Consider the following 14,955-nt stretch of genomic DNA (forward strand, 5'->3'; position numbering starts at 1 on the left):
ATTGTTAAACACATTTGGCTATGTTCATCTATATAAGCAAAGTTGATATATATTCTGAATTAAATGTATTTTCTTTCAATAGCAGAAGAAATTACAAATGCTAATATCTCAGATTATGGTTGAAGCTTTGAAGTACCTGCAGAGCATTCAGACAGGTGAGTGCACAACCAAGTATTAGTACTGGTTTTCTGTCTAATAATGCGGTTTTAAAAGGATAGGTCACCACAAATAATTTACATTTGCGCCCCTACCCCCCTTTGAACCCAAACCCCAGAAAGGAAGTACCCAAATTAAAATATAGTTTATGGACTAGAAGCATAATTGTGGTCTTATTTGAAGGACAGTTGGAAGTTTGCTTTATTAAAACTCAGAAATACAGTCACAAAGAAAAATAGTTATAAAGGCTTAAATGTTCAATTTTTATAAAATAAATTTCATTAAATATTTTGTTCAATTTTTTAAATTAGCCTTGTTGCAGTCTAGAAACCCAGTGCAAGTTTGACCATATTCCATTTGAAATAAACATCAGCTATGAGAATTTGTGAGATAAATTATTATTAATTTTTTTCATTATCACTGTATAACATCAGTTTACAGTTTAAAATAACTTCCTTCTGTTGTCTGAGGTGGTTTATTGTAGATTCATAGTTTTTTTCCCTCAGTGGATACATAAGAGGCTTGTTAAAGGCATTGATGGCATTTTTGATTTTATAAAACGGATAGTTCCGGTCCTTGATTCTTATTGGTTGAGCCGCGTTCAAAGGGTTTTTACAATGCCCCTTAGCTGTTCTAAATTCACTGTAAAACACGGCTTCGCGGGGCTTATTGCTTTATTATATACCTCCTATAACAAATGTAAAAAAAAAAAATCTGTCACTATGTTTTATACGATAATATAAAGACACATTATAAGACATATCAAACCTTTCTAATTGAATTTTTTTTTAAAAAGACTTATGCAGTAAATATAATAAAACAGAAAGGGATTGCTGAACAAACAATACTCATTTTGACTGGAAGAGAAGTGTGTACATAAGGTCAAAATCTGCAATTTAAATATTTTAATCGACTGATAGTACTACTACGAACAATTTAATATATTTTTTTTGTATGAACTAGATTGATTGTTTTAGACAGTTAAAGTTTCCTGTCCTTTCTTCTTGTAGATGATGCGTTCAAGAAGACTGAATGTGGGAACAGTCTGAACATGTTCACAGCTATGTCTCATCTACAGGTCTTTATTTGTTCATAATGGATTTGAGGCATTTAATGCCATATTGGACATACATCTACAAATGGGTATGTTTATTTTAAAATGTGTTTGACTTTAGGAAGACTTTGACATCTTCTTAACACCAGAAGAATATGAGGATCCTTTAGTGAGACATAAGTTCAACCAGCAGCTCATCACCGCATACGAGAATGCACAAGCATGGCGACGCTCAGGGAAACAACACCCTGACAAGGTTTCAAGTAGTCATCTGAATGGTAATGCTGCAGTAGCCAATGATCCTGATGGTAAAACGAAGACACTCTCTACTGAAGCTGGGCTACACCGGCTGGCCAGGCAGCTGCAAAAGACAGAGCAGGAACTTTGGGCAGACCTGGCACTGAGAGCTCTGGATGCTGGAGATGTGGAGAAAGCCCTGCAGATCCTAAGGTAAGGGAGAAGGGAATGATGGGTGGGTATTAAGGATCTAAATGCTATGAAAAAGTGTGTACATTCGGAATAAACTGTTATTTCTCAGTTATTTTCACATTACCAAGCATACTTTTCAATCTACAGTCTAATAAAAGTTCATCAGAAAAATAATACAACTGCACCTGATTCTGAATATTGATTGATCAATTGATCCAAAAAGTCTATAACAAAGTACAAAACAAAGTGGTAGTTGTTAAAAAAAAATATTTTAGTATGCATAGCCTACAATTTAATAATATAATATAATAAAGTTTTGGTTCAAATGTGTGGATGAGGAAAATATAGCGTCTTGAAAATGTTGCGGCTCTGACAAATGAAGGAAGGGTGTTTTGAGTTTACAATGCTGACAAAATAAAGGTAAAATACACAAATAACCTGTTACTTCTGTATCTGAATACAATCCTGCCAGACAAGCTGCTCCACTTTACTGTCCGCTTCTAATATTTCCTAATTTTATAATATTTTCTGTGTAAATGGTATATATTGAGATACAAAAGATACAATACAATTTGATTTGTGATATGCACAAGTAAACTGCTTTAAATCAAGTCACCTTTATTTAGCGCTTTATACAATACAGATTGTTTCAAAGTAGCTTTACAGTGATAACAGAAAAAAGATTCGGTGATGCATTGCACACTTTCTCACTCGAAAAGCAAGCACATTTCAGCAAATAGACAATTTGATATATTAATTTGCGTTAAGAGGAGCAAATATCTTTATTTTGGAATAACTAGAGGGTGAGTAAATGATGACAGAACATTCATTTTTGGGTGAATGTTCCGTTTAACTTCTAATATCTTTTCTCATACCTTTCTTTTCACCTCATATAGTGAGCTATACCAGCATCACTCCAACTGCAGCACAGGACGGGTTCTGTTTAGCACTGCGCAGCGCCTCTGCCAGATGCTGGAGGAAAACGTCCCCATGGTTCTGCCTGAAAAGGTTAACCTCCCTGCTGTCATCCATAGGCTGGCCTGCCAGGCCATTACAGTCTGCCACAGTGGTACTGAAACACTTTCACCATTCATATTCTCTTAAAGTACATATCACTTGAGTTCTCAACCAGTCAGTTTATTTATGTATCACTCATTTGTCCTCTACACCAACTTCAAAAAGTACATGCATTTTCTCTTTCACAGACCTCTTGCTTGACTGTTTGGAGCTGTGTAAAAGCACCAGAAGTGCTGCAGATGTGTACAGACAATGTCAGATTGAAGATTTTGGATTTTTACCTAAGGTAAGCTCACTAAACATTGTTTGTTCATGTATACACACACGTGAGTGTTGACAGCACCCCAATATATTCCATCAAGCTGTCATCACTGGAAGCATTTAGTTGACACATGCTATCTTCATCTGGAGTGATATTCAAGCCACTTTGCTTTTCTAAAATCTAAAGAATAAGAATATATAGAATATATATAAATTCTGGAATAGATATTCAGTGTTTCCTAGTGAATTTTGTGAGATTGTTGGGTGAAGACTGAAAGGTTGCAAGTTCGTTCCTGTGTGGTGCAACATACATTTTTTATATTTCAAAAGCTGCAATTTAAACTGGGATGTGTAGACTTTTAATATACCCACTGTATATATTTCTTTTCAGGAATCTGCATTGAGTGGTGAAGAGGACACTTACACTGATTCCCATTTTCATGATGTCTTTAATGAGGACTGCATTGTGCTAGATCCAGTCTCAGTGCTTCCGCTCCAGTATAAAATCACCAGAAATTTGTTGCCACTTTCAGGTAAGAGTTTGCTGTTACTGGTGTGATATATGCAAACTAGTGCCTTGATATGAATGATTGTTTTAAATTAGACCTTGGAATTACCAAACAAATTTTAATGTGGGAATTGTTGAAGTGTAGGGCTGGAATTGACATTTGAAATTCACTGAATTAAGAAACAGTTTTTGTTAATTCATTCCTTTGTGAACATATACTAATTTATTCCTATGATTGAACTAAAACGTAATGATTTAAACATAAAACTGTCCTTTATTCTAGAATCGAGACTTTATCCTTTTGGCTGTTCCTGCCTGTCATACTGTGCTCTCAAAGAAGGTAAGAGCATCATATTATTGCTTTGACTAGTATACTGTGAGACTGTTATTTATATGCTTAATCCCAAGGTAAGGTCTTAAAGGACAAGTTTCTCATTTATTGGTCGGCAAAATTCTGCCGGCTGATGCAAAATGCTTTATTTGGCTGTCAACAGTATTTTGCTTGGTATAGGAAACCTGGAGAAAGAACATTGTTCATTTACCTATACTTCTGACATTGTAACAATCCAAAGCTGGTTGAAAATCAGCGAATGTGTACATGAGCAGAGAAGGACAGTCCAACCACTATCCAAGAGTTTGGTAGCGCACCAACTCTGGCTTTTTCCCCACCTGTGAGGTCAAATTCTGAAGTACTAGATGCCAATTGGTATCCCTAAACCTGGCAAAGTCTTTCTTATTTTGACCACATAATATGGGAAGGGGTTGAGCTAATCTTTGTCTATTATAGTTTGTGGTTGTTGTTGTTGAATATTAGAATATTATGCATTAATCTGTCCTAAACACTTCACTTTCATGTTTTCATTATTTTTAGGGCATATTCAACATTACCGACTTTAATTGGTGATGACATTAGCTTCTTCTCTGTAGATTCTGTAGTTATCTGTTCAAGACTAGCAGCTTTAGGGGGCCAATGGAAAAGGGGCGTGTGTTAAACAGTAGTACTAGTTGTTTAAGTGTAGTACTTGTCCAGGGATTTAAAGTGTATAGTATGAAATCTCACAACATATCTACCCAGGATTAATTACTGATTAAGGATAAAGTGTGAACAGTGTGATACATGGAAATAACCCAGGATTAAATTTTTCCAAGACTAAATGACCCTGGGTGAACCGTTTCAATTGTGAAAACCCCAAATGTGTAAAGGCTGTGGAATATAAAGAACTGTGGTTTATTATATTTAAAAAGCTAAATGTATTTTAAAATTTGTATTGTGTTGTGAGAGGCAGATTTAAATGAAATGTCCTTATTTTCACAGAAACTGATTTGGTTGGGCCTTTACTCAATCCCATGGCCTCAATGCTGCAAATGCTACAGGAGTGCAGTCAGCTTGAACTGGCTCTGCGCCTTCTGATGGAGTCTTATGGCAGTATATTACTGCACTTTGTTTCTAACATCATGGACATCTCGCTAAGCAAAAGGGTGAGAATTCTGAAAAATAATTGAGTAAAAAAAAACTATTATGTCTTTTAGTCTGTAATGTTGGTGTTTGAGCATGAAAACGGTCTGCAAAGTTACAAAGCACAAAGACCACTCCAATGGGAGTTATTCGCTACATCAGTAAACACTGTTTCTGAACTCCAAGAAATGGCTTGATTGTAGTCTTGAGTTTTCTTCTGGGAACGAACACATCACAATATTCCTCATTTAAATAATTCCCACCCACGGCATATGCGATTTAAATAAAGGTGTTAGTAGTGTGTTGAAACTCATGGTCACAGTTATGGGCCTGACATTTACGAAATGCGCTCAAAGCGATTGACCAATCACAAAACACTAGTCCAGCCAACCAATCAGAGCACATTGCGCTTTTCGAAAGGAGGGGCTTCATAGAGAGAGAAACTAAACACAGCGTTGCTGACAGACTGGGAAAAGAGGTGCTGCAACAATGAAAAAAGTTTTTTGAACATTCAAACATGAAAACCTATTTTAGTAGACCCTAAAATCAAAATCAAGTCTTTGTAAAAGGGCATAATATAGCGTCTTTCAATATAATGCAAATGAAAGTGTTTTTTTGACGATGTTGTATTTCTCATTTCCTGTTTCAGTCTAACAACCGCATGGCCAGAGACAAACAGACTCTTGACAGGATAGAGAAAACTGTTCTCTCGTCCGTCACGGTGGTTGTGGTCTCCTTGTTACAGAAGGTGTGCAAAGACACTTAAGATGCACAATTATATTATTTCTATGAAATGATGTAGTTCAGTCAGTTCATTAACTGTAACGGAATTGTGTTTCAGGTGCTAAACTGGAGAGTAGTCGACTCTGATTTGGCCATTGGACTTTGCACCATTTTGTCCAAGGCAGCGGTCGTGGATATTCTGTGGAAGATGATCTCCAGTGCCTGGCAGAATTACGACAAGATAAAGGTCAGACTGAAATTTGGTTTGTGACTCAAGCTTTCATTTATTAGTTGTGCTTGCTAGGTCAAACTCCTAACCCCAAGTATTGATTGGTAGGCAATTTTGGAGAGGCTAGCAATGGTAAGATAGCTTTAAAAGCATATGATCCCACCCTCCCTTCAGAGTGTCTCCAAAGCCACACCTCTGTCAAAACATATAATCCAGGCGATTTTTGATTATTACTAATAAATTAAGCTATACTACACCTTCACTCAAATTTTCTTTAGAAAATGTACAAATATACTTGAATAATACATTTATTAATTTATCTTCTATAGGTTGTTGCTATGGTCGGAGCCCATCTAAGTTTTTTGTATAAGGATGAAGAGGAGAGAGGAAAGTTTCTGTCTGTCATCACTGATGCAGAGTGGGGCATTCAGCTTGGAAAACTTGGGGTCAGTGCTGAACTTATGCAAATGTATTTCATTATTAATTTTTTTTTTGAAAAACGTATACTATGTCCATTGACATTTCTTCTTAGGTTTCCATCCAGTCTGTGTTCAGGCAGTGTGCAGAGACGAAGAGAAACTTGATTCCTACACTTGTGAAAAACAAAAATATCACTCCTGACATCATACTGCATTACTGCAGGCAAGTCAGCTATTCACTATTTTGCTTTATTTATAATGGGTTGTAAAACACATATTTGGTAAGGTTTCTAAGATTATGAGTATTTATTAATAATAATGTATCATCAGTGTTTTGAAAAGGGAATATGATTCTCATTAATACTGGGCATTTCTTTTTGAGCTGAAGAGTTGAATGAACAACAGTAAAATAAAGCACTAAAGAAGCGGGTTAATTAACTTAACCAAACCAAACACTGTAAATGAGATTCTTTTAGATCTGCACAACACAATAATATAATATTACAGCTTACATCTGCACAAACGGATGAAAATGCAGAAGTGAACTCGGCCTTGCTAGTCAGAATATGTAACTTCAGTCAGATGCGCTCATCTCATAACAACGTGATAAAACACAGGCAAATGAAAGCACAATGAATTCTCAGAATTCTATTACATTTGTGTTCTCATAATGTTATGAATTTGTCAGATGGACACGGCACATATCTGCATTTTGCATTTTTTCAATTCATGGTAATCACACATGTTTTTAATGAGAATTAAAATGTGAAACGGAAATACTAACCGTCTGGAATTTTGAAGTGGTTTATTGTGAAACCGGGAAACGTTTCATCCCTAGTGGAAACAGACCAGAGGAGAGACATGAGTGAGGATGTTGGGAGAGAAACAAGATTCCAGTTGTAGTTCAGTGGAACATTAAATGAGATGCTGTTTAAATTGAGTGACCGGTTCACAGTGTGTGTTATCTTTTTCTCATTACCAGAGCATTGCAGTATTTGAACAATATTTTACTGATAGGAAAACAGAGCATGACAAATTCATAATCCAGTCAAAGGGACGGACAATTATTATTTGTAGTGCAAATACCTCTAATAAAAATAGAACAATGCAATCAAATCAGTGTGATTGAGCTGGTTTTAGTCATTAATAGGCAAGTAAATTATTTTGAAACAAACAAAAACAATCCCCTAAATGTAAAAGAAAAAGACAATGCGTCAACCGACTATAGCTAATATATATTTAAAAGCTAATGTTGAATTTACTATACAAACTTGCATATTTTTATGGACAATTTTATAGACAATTTTATTCACAATTCTGACTTTTTATCTCAGAATTGCCTTTATAACTTGCAATTATGAGTTTATATCTCACAATTCAGAGAAAAAAGTTAGAATTGTGAGATCAAAGGTCGCAATTATCTTTTAAATTGTTTTATTCCGTGGTGGAAAGAAACAAGCTTCCATATATGTTTCTTCAAGTCTTAAACTGGAAGCATTTCCCATATTTAAAAAACAAAACAAAAATAAAACCGCTTTGGAAGTTGCTTTGGAAAAATGTAGATAAAAATACCGGGAATCTAATAGGGCTGGACCCGAATATTCGAATATTCGTTCGGTGGGTTGGTATTCGATTTGAAAATTTGACATTCGAATATTCGGGTTTTTTTGTTTGTTTTTTGGCACACCTGGGATCCCCCGCGAAACGGTTCTCATTCGCGCTTGAATAAGGCCGGCGACACACTGGCTGCGTGGCGTGTCCGTTTTTATTTCGGCTCCCATGTTAACAGGTTGGAGTTTGCACACTGCCTGCGTGAGACACGCGTCTCAGGCGCGGCTCGAGCCATGCGGAAAATGCGTGCATGCTAGAAATAGAACCGACCCCAGTGTTCCAGCAACAGGAGTGTTCTCTCGATAGAGCGCAGAACAGTGGAGTTTGTATGGACCGAAGTGCATGCCTGAGCTTGTGTTTTGAGTTAAGCTGCGTTGCTTTGACATTGTGGAAAATAGAATAATAGAAACAAAATGTATTAGCCTTTTTACCCGTTATTATCAATCTAAATTAATCTCGTTTTTAATTTAAATTAATTTCGTTTTTTCTTTATTTAAATTTCGTTTTTCTTTATTTAAATTTCGTTTTTCTTTATTTAAATTTCGTTTTTCTTTATTTAAATCTACTGTGTCAGTAATTTGTTAGTCAGAAAAATATTAGACTACCTTGAAAGTATTGCTTAATTTAACAGACCTGTGTGCGTGCGTTTTATATCACTAGTGCAGTGTCCGTTATCGGAGCGTGAGGCGCGCCGCTTCCCGCTCGCGCTGTTCTGTAGTTTATTAAAAGTTTGTTAATTCTGAATGTGTCGCGTCTCGCATGTCCATCTATATTGCACCAAATGCGACACTGCACTCCCAGTGAAGTCGATTGGATAAACGGTTCTCAAAATAATCAAAATGCAAACGGACATACCGACACATAGAGAATACTGCCTTTATTAGAGAGAAGAATATGTTCAGCAGCACCCTCTCTCCGAAGCTTCGAATATTCTATGTTCATTACTACCGAAGCTTCGAAGCTCAAAAAATGGTATTCGGACCAGCCCTAGAATCTAAGACATATTTCTAACAGTAAGCTCCAAAATATGACAAATGTGTACACTGTAAAAAAAAAAAAAAAAAAAAATTAGCTGCACTTTTTTACAGTACAGTTTGTGCACTTACTGTGTACTTAATTAAGAAAGTACTGGGTAATATAAGTTACCTATGCAGGTTAAGGTAAGGTTTAGGTTCAGGTTTGGCACATAAGTATTACCTGGTTATTGTTCTTAATATAATAAGTCAATAGTATTTACATGCAGAACTAGCCTGACTACGTCAGACTTCGTACTTCCGCTCAATTTCAGTTCGCTTCAGTACTCAGTCTGAGATAGAGACCTGTCTATCAGTTTTCCTCCGGCCTAAAAACAGCCGGCCAATCAACGAACAGAGGGCGGGCTGAGAGCCGTGACGTAGACGCTGATTGTACCGTGGATGTGTAGATTTACTTCACATAATCTGCAAAAGTCGTTCACAGCCATGTTCACTTCGGTATTTCGCTCTATGGTTTTGTTTTCGCATCATACATGTGTTTATAGTGGAAGTTAGATGCGGCTGAGCATGCGCATAACACACGTCATAACCAAACGTTATGTGATTGGCTTACGGGTAACCAATGATTTTAAACTTCAGACAAGCGCTTCAGATCAACTTAACGGATAATGTCCTGGCAGAAATTTAGCAGTACATTTTCTGTTGTTGTTTTTTCTCACAGTGTAATACTTAAGCTTTTTTTTGTTGTTGTTATTCTGCAGCACATTTGGATTGGACAGCGATTCTGCAATCAATCTGTACATAACCACTCTACTACTGCAGGAAGATAGATGGTATGAGATGGAGATTGAAGAAGGTGATGCCAAAGGTACCCTGCGGGGTGAAGAGTCGCTGCTACGAAAAGACGACATGCTAGAAAGAGCTCTTCAGATTGTTCCTCAGCTCGGCTCTACCAAAGACCTTGTATTCAGTCTCAACTCCGCCTTGACCAAGGTCTTGTATTGCATACTTCACCTCTGACAGCCTAATCCCAGTGATTTTAGCTTCTATTCTCCATGGAAAATATTTCATAAGATGATTGTTATATTTTATAGGGTACAGGACATAAGGCATTGACTAATGTTTAGTTTGTGCCACTAAGTGACATTTGATTACTCAAATGTCATTTTGATTTGTTATAGTAGATATTAATCTAATGGTGTATATATGAATGCAATATTTACAGTTAAATCCTTACAACTATGAGTGGATCGAGAGAGTCCTCAAAACTATTCAGATGGCGGATGAGAGCACAAACGTTCTACCCCTTGGTCAGGTCAGTGAAATTCCAAGATTAAAAAAAAAAAAAAAACAGATGGTTGTTTGATTTGGCACAGGAATAAGTTTCATTGTAACATCTTTATGATTTATTGTTTAGATGGTTGGATTACTCCAGCATTTAAAGTCACATAGAAGAATCTCTCCTCCCACTGACCTGGAGAGCTCATATCTTTTGGAGAACGGTCTTGAACCCACTGCTCTAGCTAACACCCGCCTGCCTTTTCATCTGCTATTCCAGACCAACCACGCCTTCTGGAAAATTGTCTGTGTGTATCATTTTGTTGATTTTTGCAACCTTGTTCATTGTACCACAGCCTTCCAGATTTACCTAATTGTATTTTTCCATAATTACTAATTTATGGCGCTTTTCCATTACCAGTACCAGCTCGACTCGACTCGGCTCGCTTTTCGCTCCGTTTTCCATTGCAGATAGTACCTCCACAATAGTACCTGGTCGTCATAGCGACGCCGCAGGAAACTGCCGTGACTTAATCTTTTACGCGAGACGCGCAAGACACACCCGCTACCCACACACACAGGACAATGGAGGAAATCGAGTGTATGCTGTTTTTGGTGTTTTTTTGTTTTTTTTTTTGCTGTTTTTTATTCAGGATACTCCGTCTGGCGCGTGCAATGATGACGCAGTGAATAGTGACGATTCTCTCTGACCAATCAGCAGTCTGCCGTGTTTTCACGTCACATTTTAGTATCGCCTCAGCTCCCTTAGAACCTCGCTGGAGGTGGTACGAAAAAAAGTACCTGGAAGCAGGTACAGGTACAACTTTTACACAGTGGAAAACCAAACAGAGCCGAGTCGAGTCGAGTCGAGGCGAGGCGAGCCAAGGCGAGCTGGTACTGTGTAGTGGAAAAGCGCCATTGTTTTCTGTTCAATTTGACGTTTTCCTCTTTTTATTGTGTGCCGTGCCAACAGCTCCTGAACTTAGTGAGGACACTTTACCCACGCTGCTCTTCATCTGTAAATTGCTGAAGGTAACGTACTGTTGACGGAGCTAAGATCACTGTCCTTCTTATTATTCCTGTTTTTTGTTGGTTTGCATGTCAATGATTTATTATTATTAGAACTTCTTGCCATGTAGCAGATGTTTTTGTAGGTAAAGTGACAGCACACAGTTTTTATCTACAACACTAATAAAACAAGGGCTTTGAAGTGCCCCTTTCACACAGAAATTCTGGAAAATTTCTGTAAAAGTCGTTCCACAACTGTTTTGTGATTGCGTGATTTTATTAATTCATACTGCTTGAGCATTCCCGTACTCTGCATTTATTCACACACACCCCGGTCGGTCCATAAAGCCAAAGTGACATAACAAAACCACATCTAATGTACTCGCCAGGAAGCCTCTCATAAACAATTGCATTGTATGTAGTACCACTAAGCTCACGGTTCATTTTACTGTCTATACAGTGACTATGGCCACCCCTAAAATAAACTGACCCACCACCACCATCCGTCAAAACCATTTTAATTGTTTACATTAAACCTAGTATAATATATTTAGCTCTACACATATTATCTGACATGGATAAATAGCTAAATTCAACAACCCAACAATATTAGTGCAGTTTTTAAAAATATATACCTGACATTCATAAGAGCAAGAGTTATGTGAAGAAACATGTGTGTGTGTGCCACTTTGTGCATCTTTTACTGGAGATATTTACAGTATTTTTTCTGTTTTGCTTTTTACCCAGCTTAATCTTGATAAGCTGTATGTTTTAGCTGTGAACCATGTGTTCAAGAAGAATCTTTTGCCTTTGCTAATGGATCAGTCTAAGAAAAATCAGCATCTTGGTCCCAGCAAAGAGTCGTCCAGTGTGACTCAGAGTATCTTTAAACATGCACTGTGCATTCAGAATCTGGAACTTGCTGCAGCCACAATCCATAAAATTGCTCAGGACCTTCCTGCAGGTGAGTCTGCTGGTATGACAGCTCTCGATCCCTTCAACACTTTTATTTTTTTATTTAATAAAGCCTGTCTTGTTCAGGTTTCTCTTTTACATACCCCGTAAAATGAAAGTGAATGTTGGCAAATGGTGTCAAGCTCCAAAAATGGCCAAAAAGTAACATGAAAGTAGTTCATGTGACTTGCACATTATGTCACAAGTCTTCTGAAGAAATACAATAGCTTTATGCGAGGAACAGACCAAAGTTATTCACGGACTGTGTTTTCCAACGTATGCTTTGGTGCCTCATGCTGCTGTAGTGGACTTGAGCAGAGGCATTGTAATAAAACATAAATAAATAATAAAATTGGTTGGACAGTGCTGTGTATCGCATTTGATTTATTTTTTTACTTTTTATTATTATTATTTTATTTCAGGTGCAGAAAAGACTGATTTCTTAAAGTTCAGCTTGGAACTCGTACACAAGTTGCAGAAGTCTGATGCTCTGGAGGTATGTTGGCTTCCCAAAGAAAATCTAAATATATTGTTTTGAGGACAAACAATGTAAAACCATGTTTTGCAAGTGCACCATTTATATATTTTAAAGCTGTCTTGATAAATAGATAAACATGAAACATGGCTCATCTGTTAAACCAACCCACTTTCCAAGGGAAGACAGAACTTGATTTGATCACAAGTGGTCAGTTTAAAGACTTTAAGTACACCTGATATTAATGCCTTTATCCAACTTACAAATGAGGAGAACAAAAGAAGCAACACATCAACAATAGGCAAGTGCTGTGATTAGTCCCAGTTAGTCTAGCACAGTAAATGCAAGTTATTTTTTTATTTTTTTTACTGAATAATATATAATATAAATATAGTAGAATACTAAGTGTTAGTATTAACAAGTCAAGTGAAAAAGATGCGTTTCAGCCTTTTCTTGAGAGTGGCAAAAACCCAGCAGCTTGAGATTAGTTTGGCTGGTCATTCCACCAGCAGGGAACAGTTAAGGTAAAAGTCAGTGAAAGTGATTGTTGTGCCTCTTTGGGATGGCACCACGAGGCAATATGAAGATTTAATTAAGATTTAAATATGGGTAGGGAGTAGGATTTTTATTTATTTAGATAGATAGATAGATAGATAGATAGATAGATAGATAGATAGATAGATAGATAGATAGATAGATAGAAAAGAAGAGTTCAGATGCAAAAGCAACACCGCAATAATGAAATGATGAAAATAGTTTGCTGCAAAGTGGTTACAGTAAACAAATAAAAATAACCTCAAACAAATCAAAAGTTTGAGTATTCAAAGTCTGACCTGAATCATATATTGATCCTTCTCCCTCTCTGTCACCCCTACTTTGCTTGTATTCTATTGTATAATATTAAAAAAAGCCTTTAAAAAACTATCAGACCATCAGAGGCTTTCACAAGAAATGAGCAAATTCAATGTATACATTCTGCCGAATCATATGCATTCATGCAGCGGTTTCATTGTGTTCTGTATGATTTTGAACGACTTTAAGAGTTCCAACAAACACAAGCAAATGCTTATCAGTTAATAATGGAGAAAAGTACTTCTCTTTGCATCTTCTCAAATTCATTCATAAATGTAAACTCAACAGGTATAAAGTATAATTAGTTATCAAAGAAGACTGTTAATGAGAGGACCAGCACTGGACAGGCTGCTTTGAAAAGGTTAATGAAGGATCATTGTTAATGGCTGAAATCATGATTCATTGTTTAAATCAACAGCCCTAAAAAGTAATAATAATAACTCTTTCCTTGTGAGTAAATTTGTGTTATGTAGGTGCATTAAATGTTGTTACAGTTTGCAGTGCCTCTATCATTAAAAATGAACTGGGAACTTGTAGTTGCCCAATACTGTTCAATAAAATTCACTTAAATGAATACTCCACATAAAATAAAATAAAAAGGCATTTGCTCACCCTCGTGTCATTCTGAAATTGTGACTTACTTTCTTCTGTGGAACCGTTTAGAACTGTCCATGCTAGTTTGCTGACTAGTTGAAATTCACGCAAAGTAGAAGCTGTTCAGTTTAAAGAAATAACATAAACACGTAGGAATGGTTGAAGGAATTTCTACCTGACAGCTCAAAATTTAAATCATTATTTTATATTGGCATACTGGCAGGTATTTGACGAATGAGCAAGGATGTATTTACCGCCATGGCTCTGCATTTTGGTTGACTATACTGTGTTTTATTGTGCAATGACACCTTGTCAAAAGAAAATTGGATTTTCGAATTCATGATTCCTTTAGTTTTATTAGTAAGGACTTGATGTTGTTAACCACATTTATTACACAAATCTCTGTCTGTCCCAATCCTTCATTACTCTCTCCCTGTCTCTTCTTGATTCTGTCTTGTTTGGATCATTTACCAGGAGAATTTGCAGGCTCGAGGTGAGGCACTCATCTCTAAACTGCAGTTGCAATATCAGCGCTCGGCCACAGAGAACGCTCTCCTTTCATCTCAGCTCAGCGCCCCAGAGCTCCTCAAGCTCACAGGCCTGCCTGGGCGCCTTATTGTAGCTCTCTTTGAGCATAGCTCAGTGGTGGACCATATGAAAAACCCTGCGGGGATGACTTACCCTGGTAAGGACAAGGAGTATAGTATATCTGTGCTGTAAGATCAATTTGATCTTGCATTATTTGCTGTATTTTATTGATCTGAAGTGACAGTAACCTAGTGACATGTTAAAGTCTTTACTAAGTTCTTTCGAACATTCTATTCATCAAAGAATCTTGAAAATAAGAAACTTCTTTCAAAAACATTATAGAATCTTAACAACCCCAAAAATGTTAATGGTAGTGAATGTATGTGTGCTTGGATATTTATTCTGCCACCTCTCTCTGAAACTGGACAG

At 36.8% G+C, this 14,955-nt stretch overlaps 1 protein-coding gene across 5 annotated transcripts in view; it reads left to right on the forward strand.

Annotated features, from left to right (window-relative positions):
- Window positions 1-14,955, forward strand: part of kntc1 (kinetochore associated 1) — a 56,330-nt gene that overhangs the window by 20,981 nt on the left and 20,394 nt on the right. For 3 of the 5 annotated variants that reach the window (XM_082170888.1, XM_082170890.1, XM_082170891.1), the window contains exons 28-46: window positions 83-155; window positions 1,167-1,234; window positions 1,332-1,660; window positions 2,536-2,708; window positions 2,845-2,942; window positions 3,309-3,450; window positions 3,709-3,765; window positions 4,741-4,903; window positions 5,524-5,629; window positions 5,723-5,851; window positions 6,163-6,279; window positions 6,366-6,475; window positions 9,599-9,830; window positions 10,063-10,152; window positions 10,255-10,423; window positions 11,089-11,147; window positions 11,871-12,087; window positions 12,500-12,573; window positions 14,473-14,683. In XM_082170888.1, the coding sequence (XP_082027014.1) occupies window positions 83-155; window positions 1,167-1,234; window positions 1,332-1,660; window positions 2,536-2,708; window positions 2,845-2,942; window positions 3,309-3,450; window positions 3,709-3,765; window positions 4,741-4,903; window positions 5,524-5,629; window positions 5,723-5,851; window positions 6,163-6,279; window positions 6,366-6,475; window positions 9,599-9,830; window positions 10,063-10,152; window positions 10,255-10,423; window positions 11,089-11,147; window positions 11,871-12,087; window positions 12,500-12,573; window positions 14,473-14,683 (2,617 nt within the window). Of the gene's footprint in view, window positions 1-82; window positions 156-1,166; window positions 1,235-1,331; window positions 1,661-2,535; window positions 2,709-2,844; window positions 2,943-3,308; window positions 3,451-3,708; window positions 3,766-4,740; window positions 4,905-5,523; window positions 5,630-5,722; window positions 5,852-6,162; window positions 6,280-6,365; window positions 6,476-9,598; window positions 9,831-10,062; window positions 10,153-10,254; window positions 10,424-11,088; window positions 11,148-11,870; window positions 12,088-12,499; window positions 12,574-14,472; window positions 14,684-14,955 lie in introns of all 5 variants that reach the window. The other 2 variants (XM_082170892.1, XM_082170889.1) reach the window with 2 other exon arrangements.

Source organism: Leuciscus leuciscus, assembly GCF_965113295.1.
Source record: "Leuciscus leuciscus genome assembly, chromosome: 5".
NCBI lineage: Eukaryota > Metazoa > Chordata > Actinopteri > Cypriniformes > Leuciscidae > Leuciscus > Leuciscus leuciscus.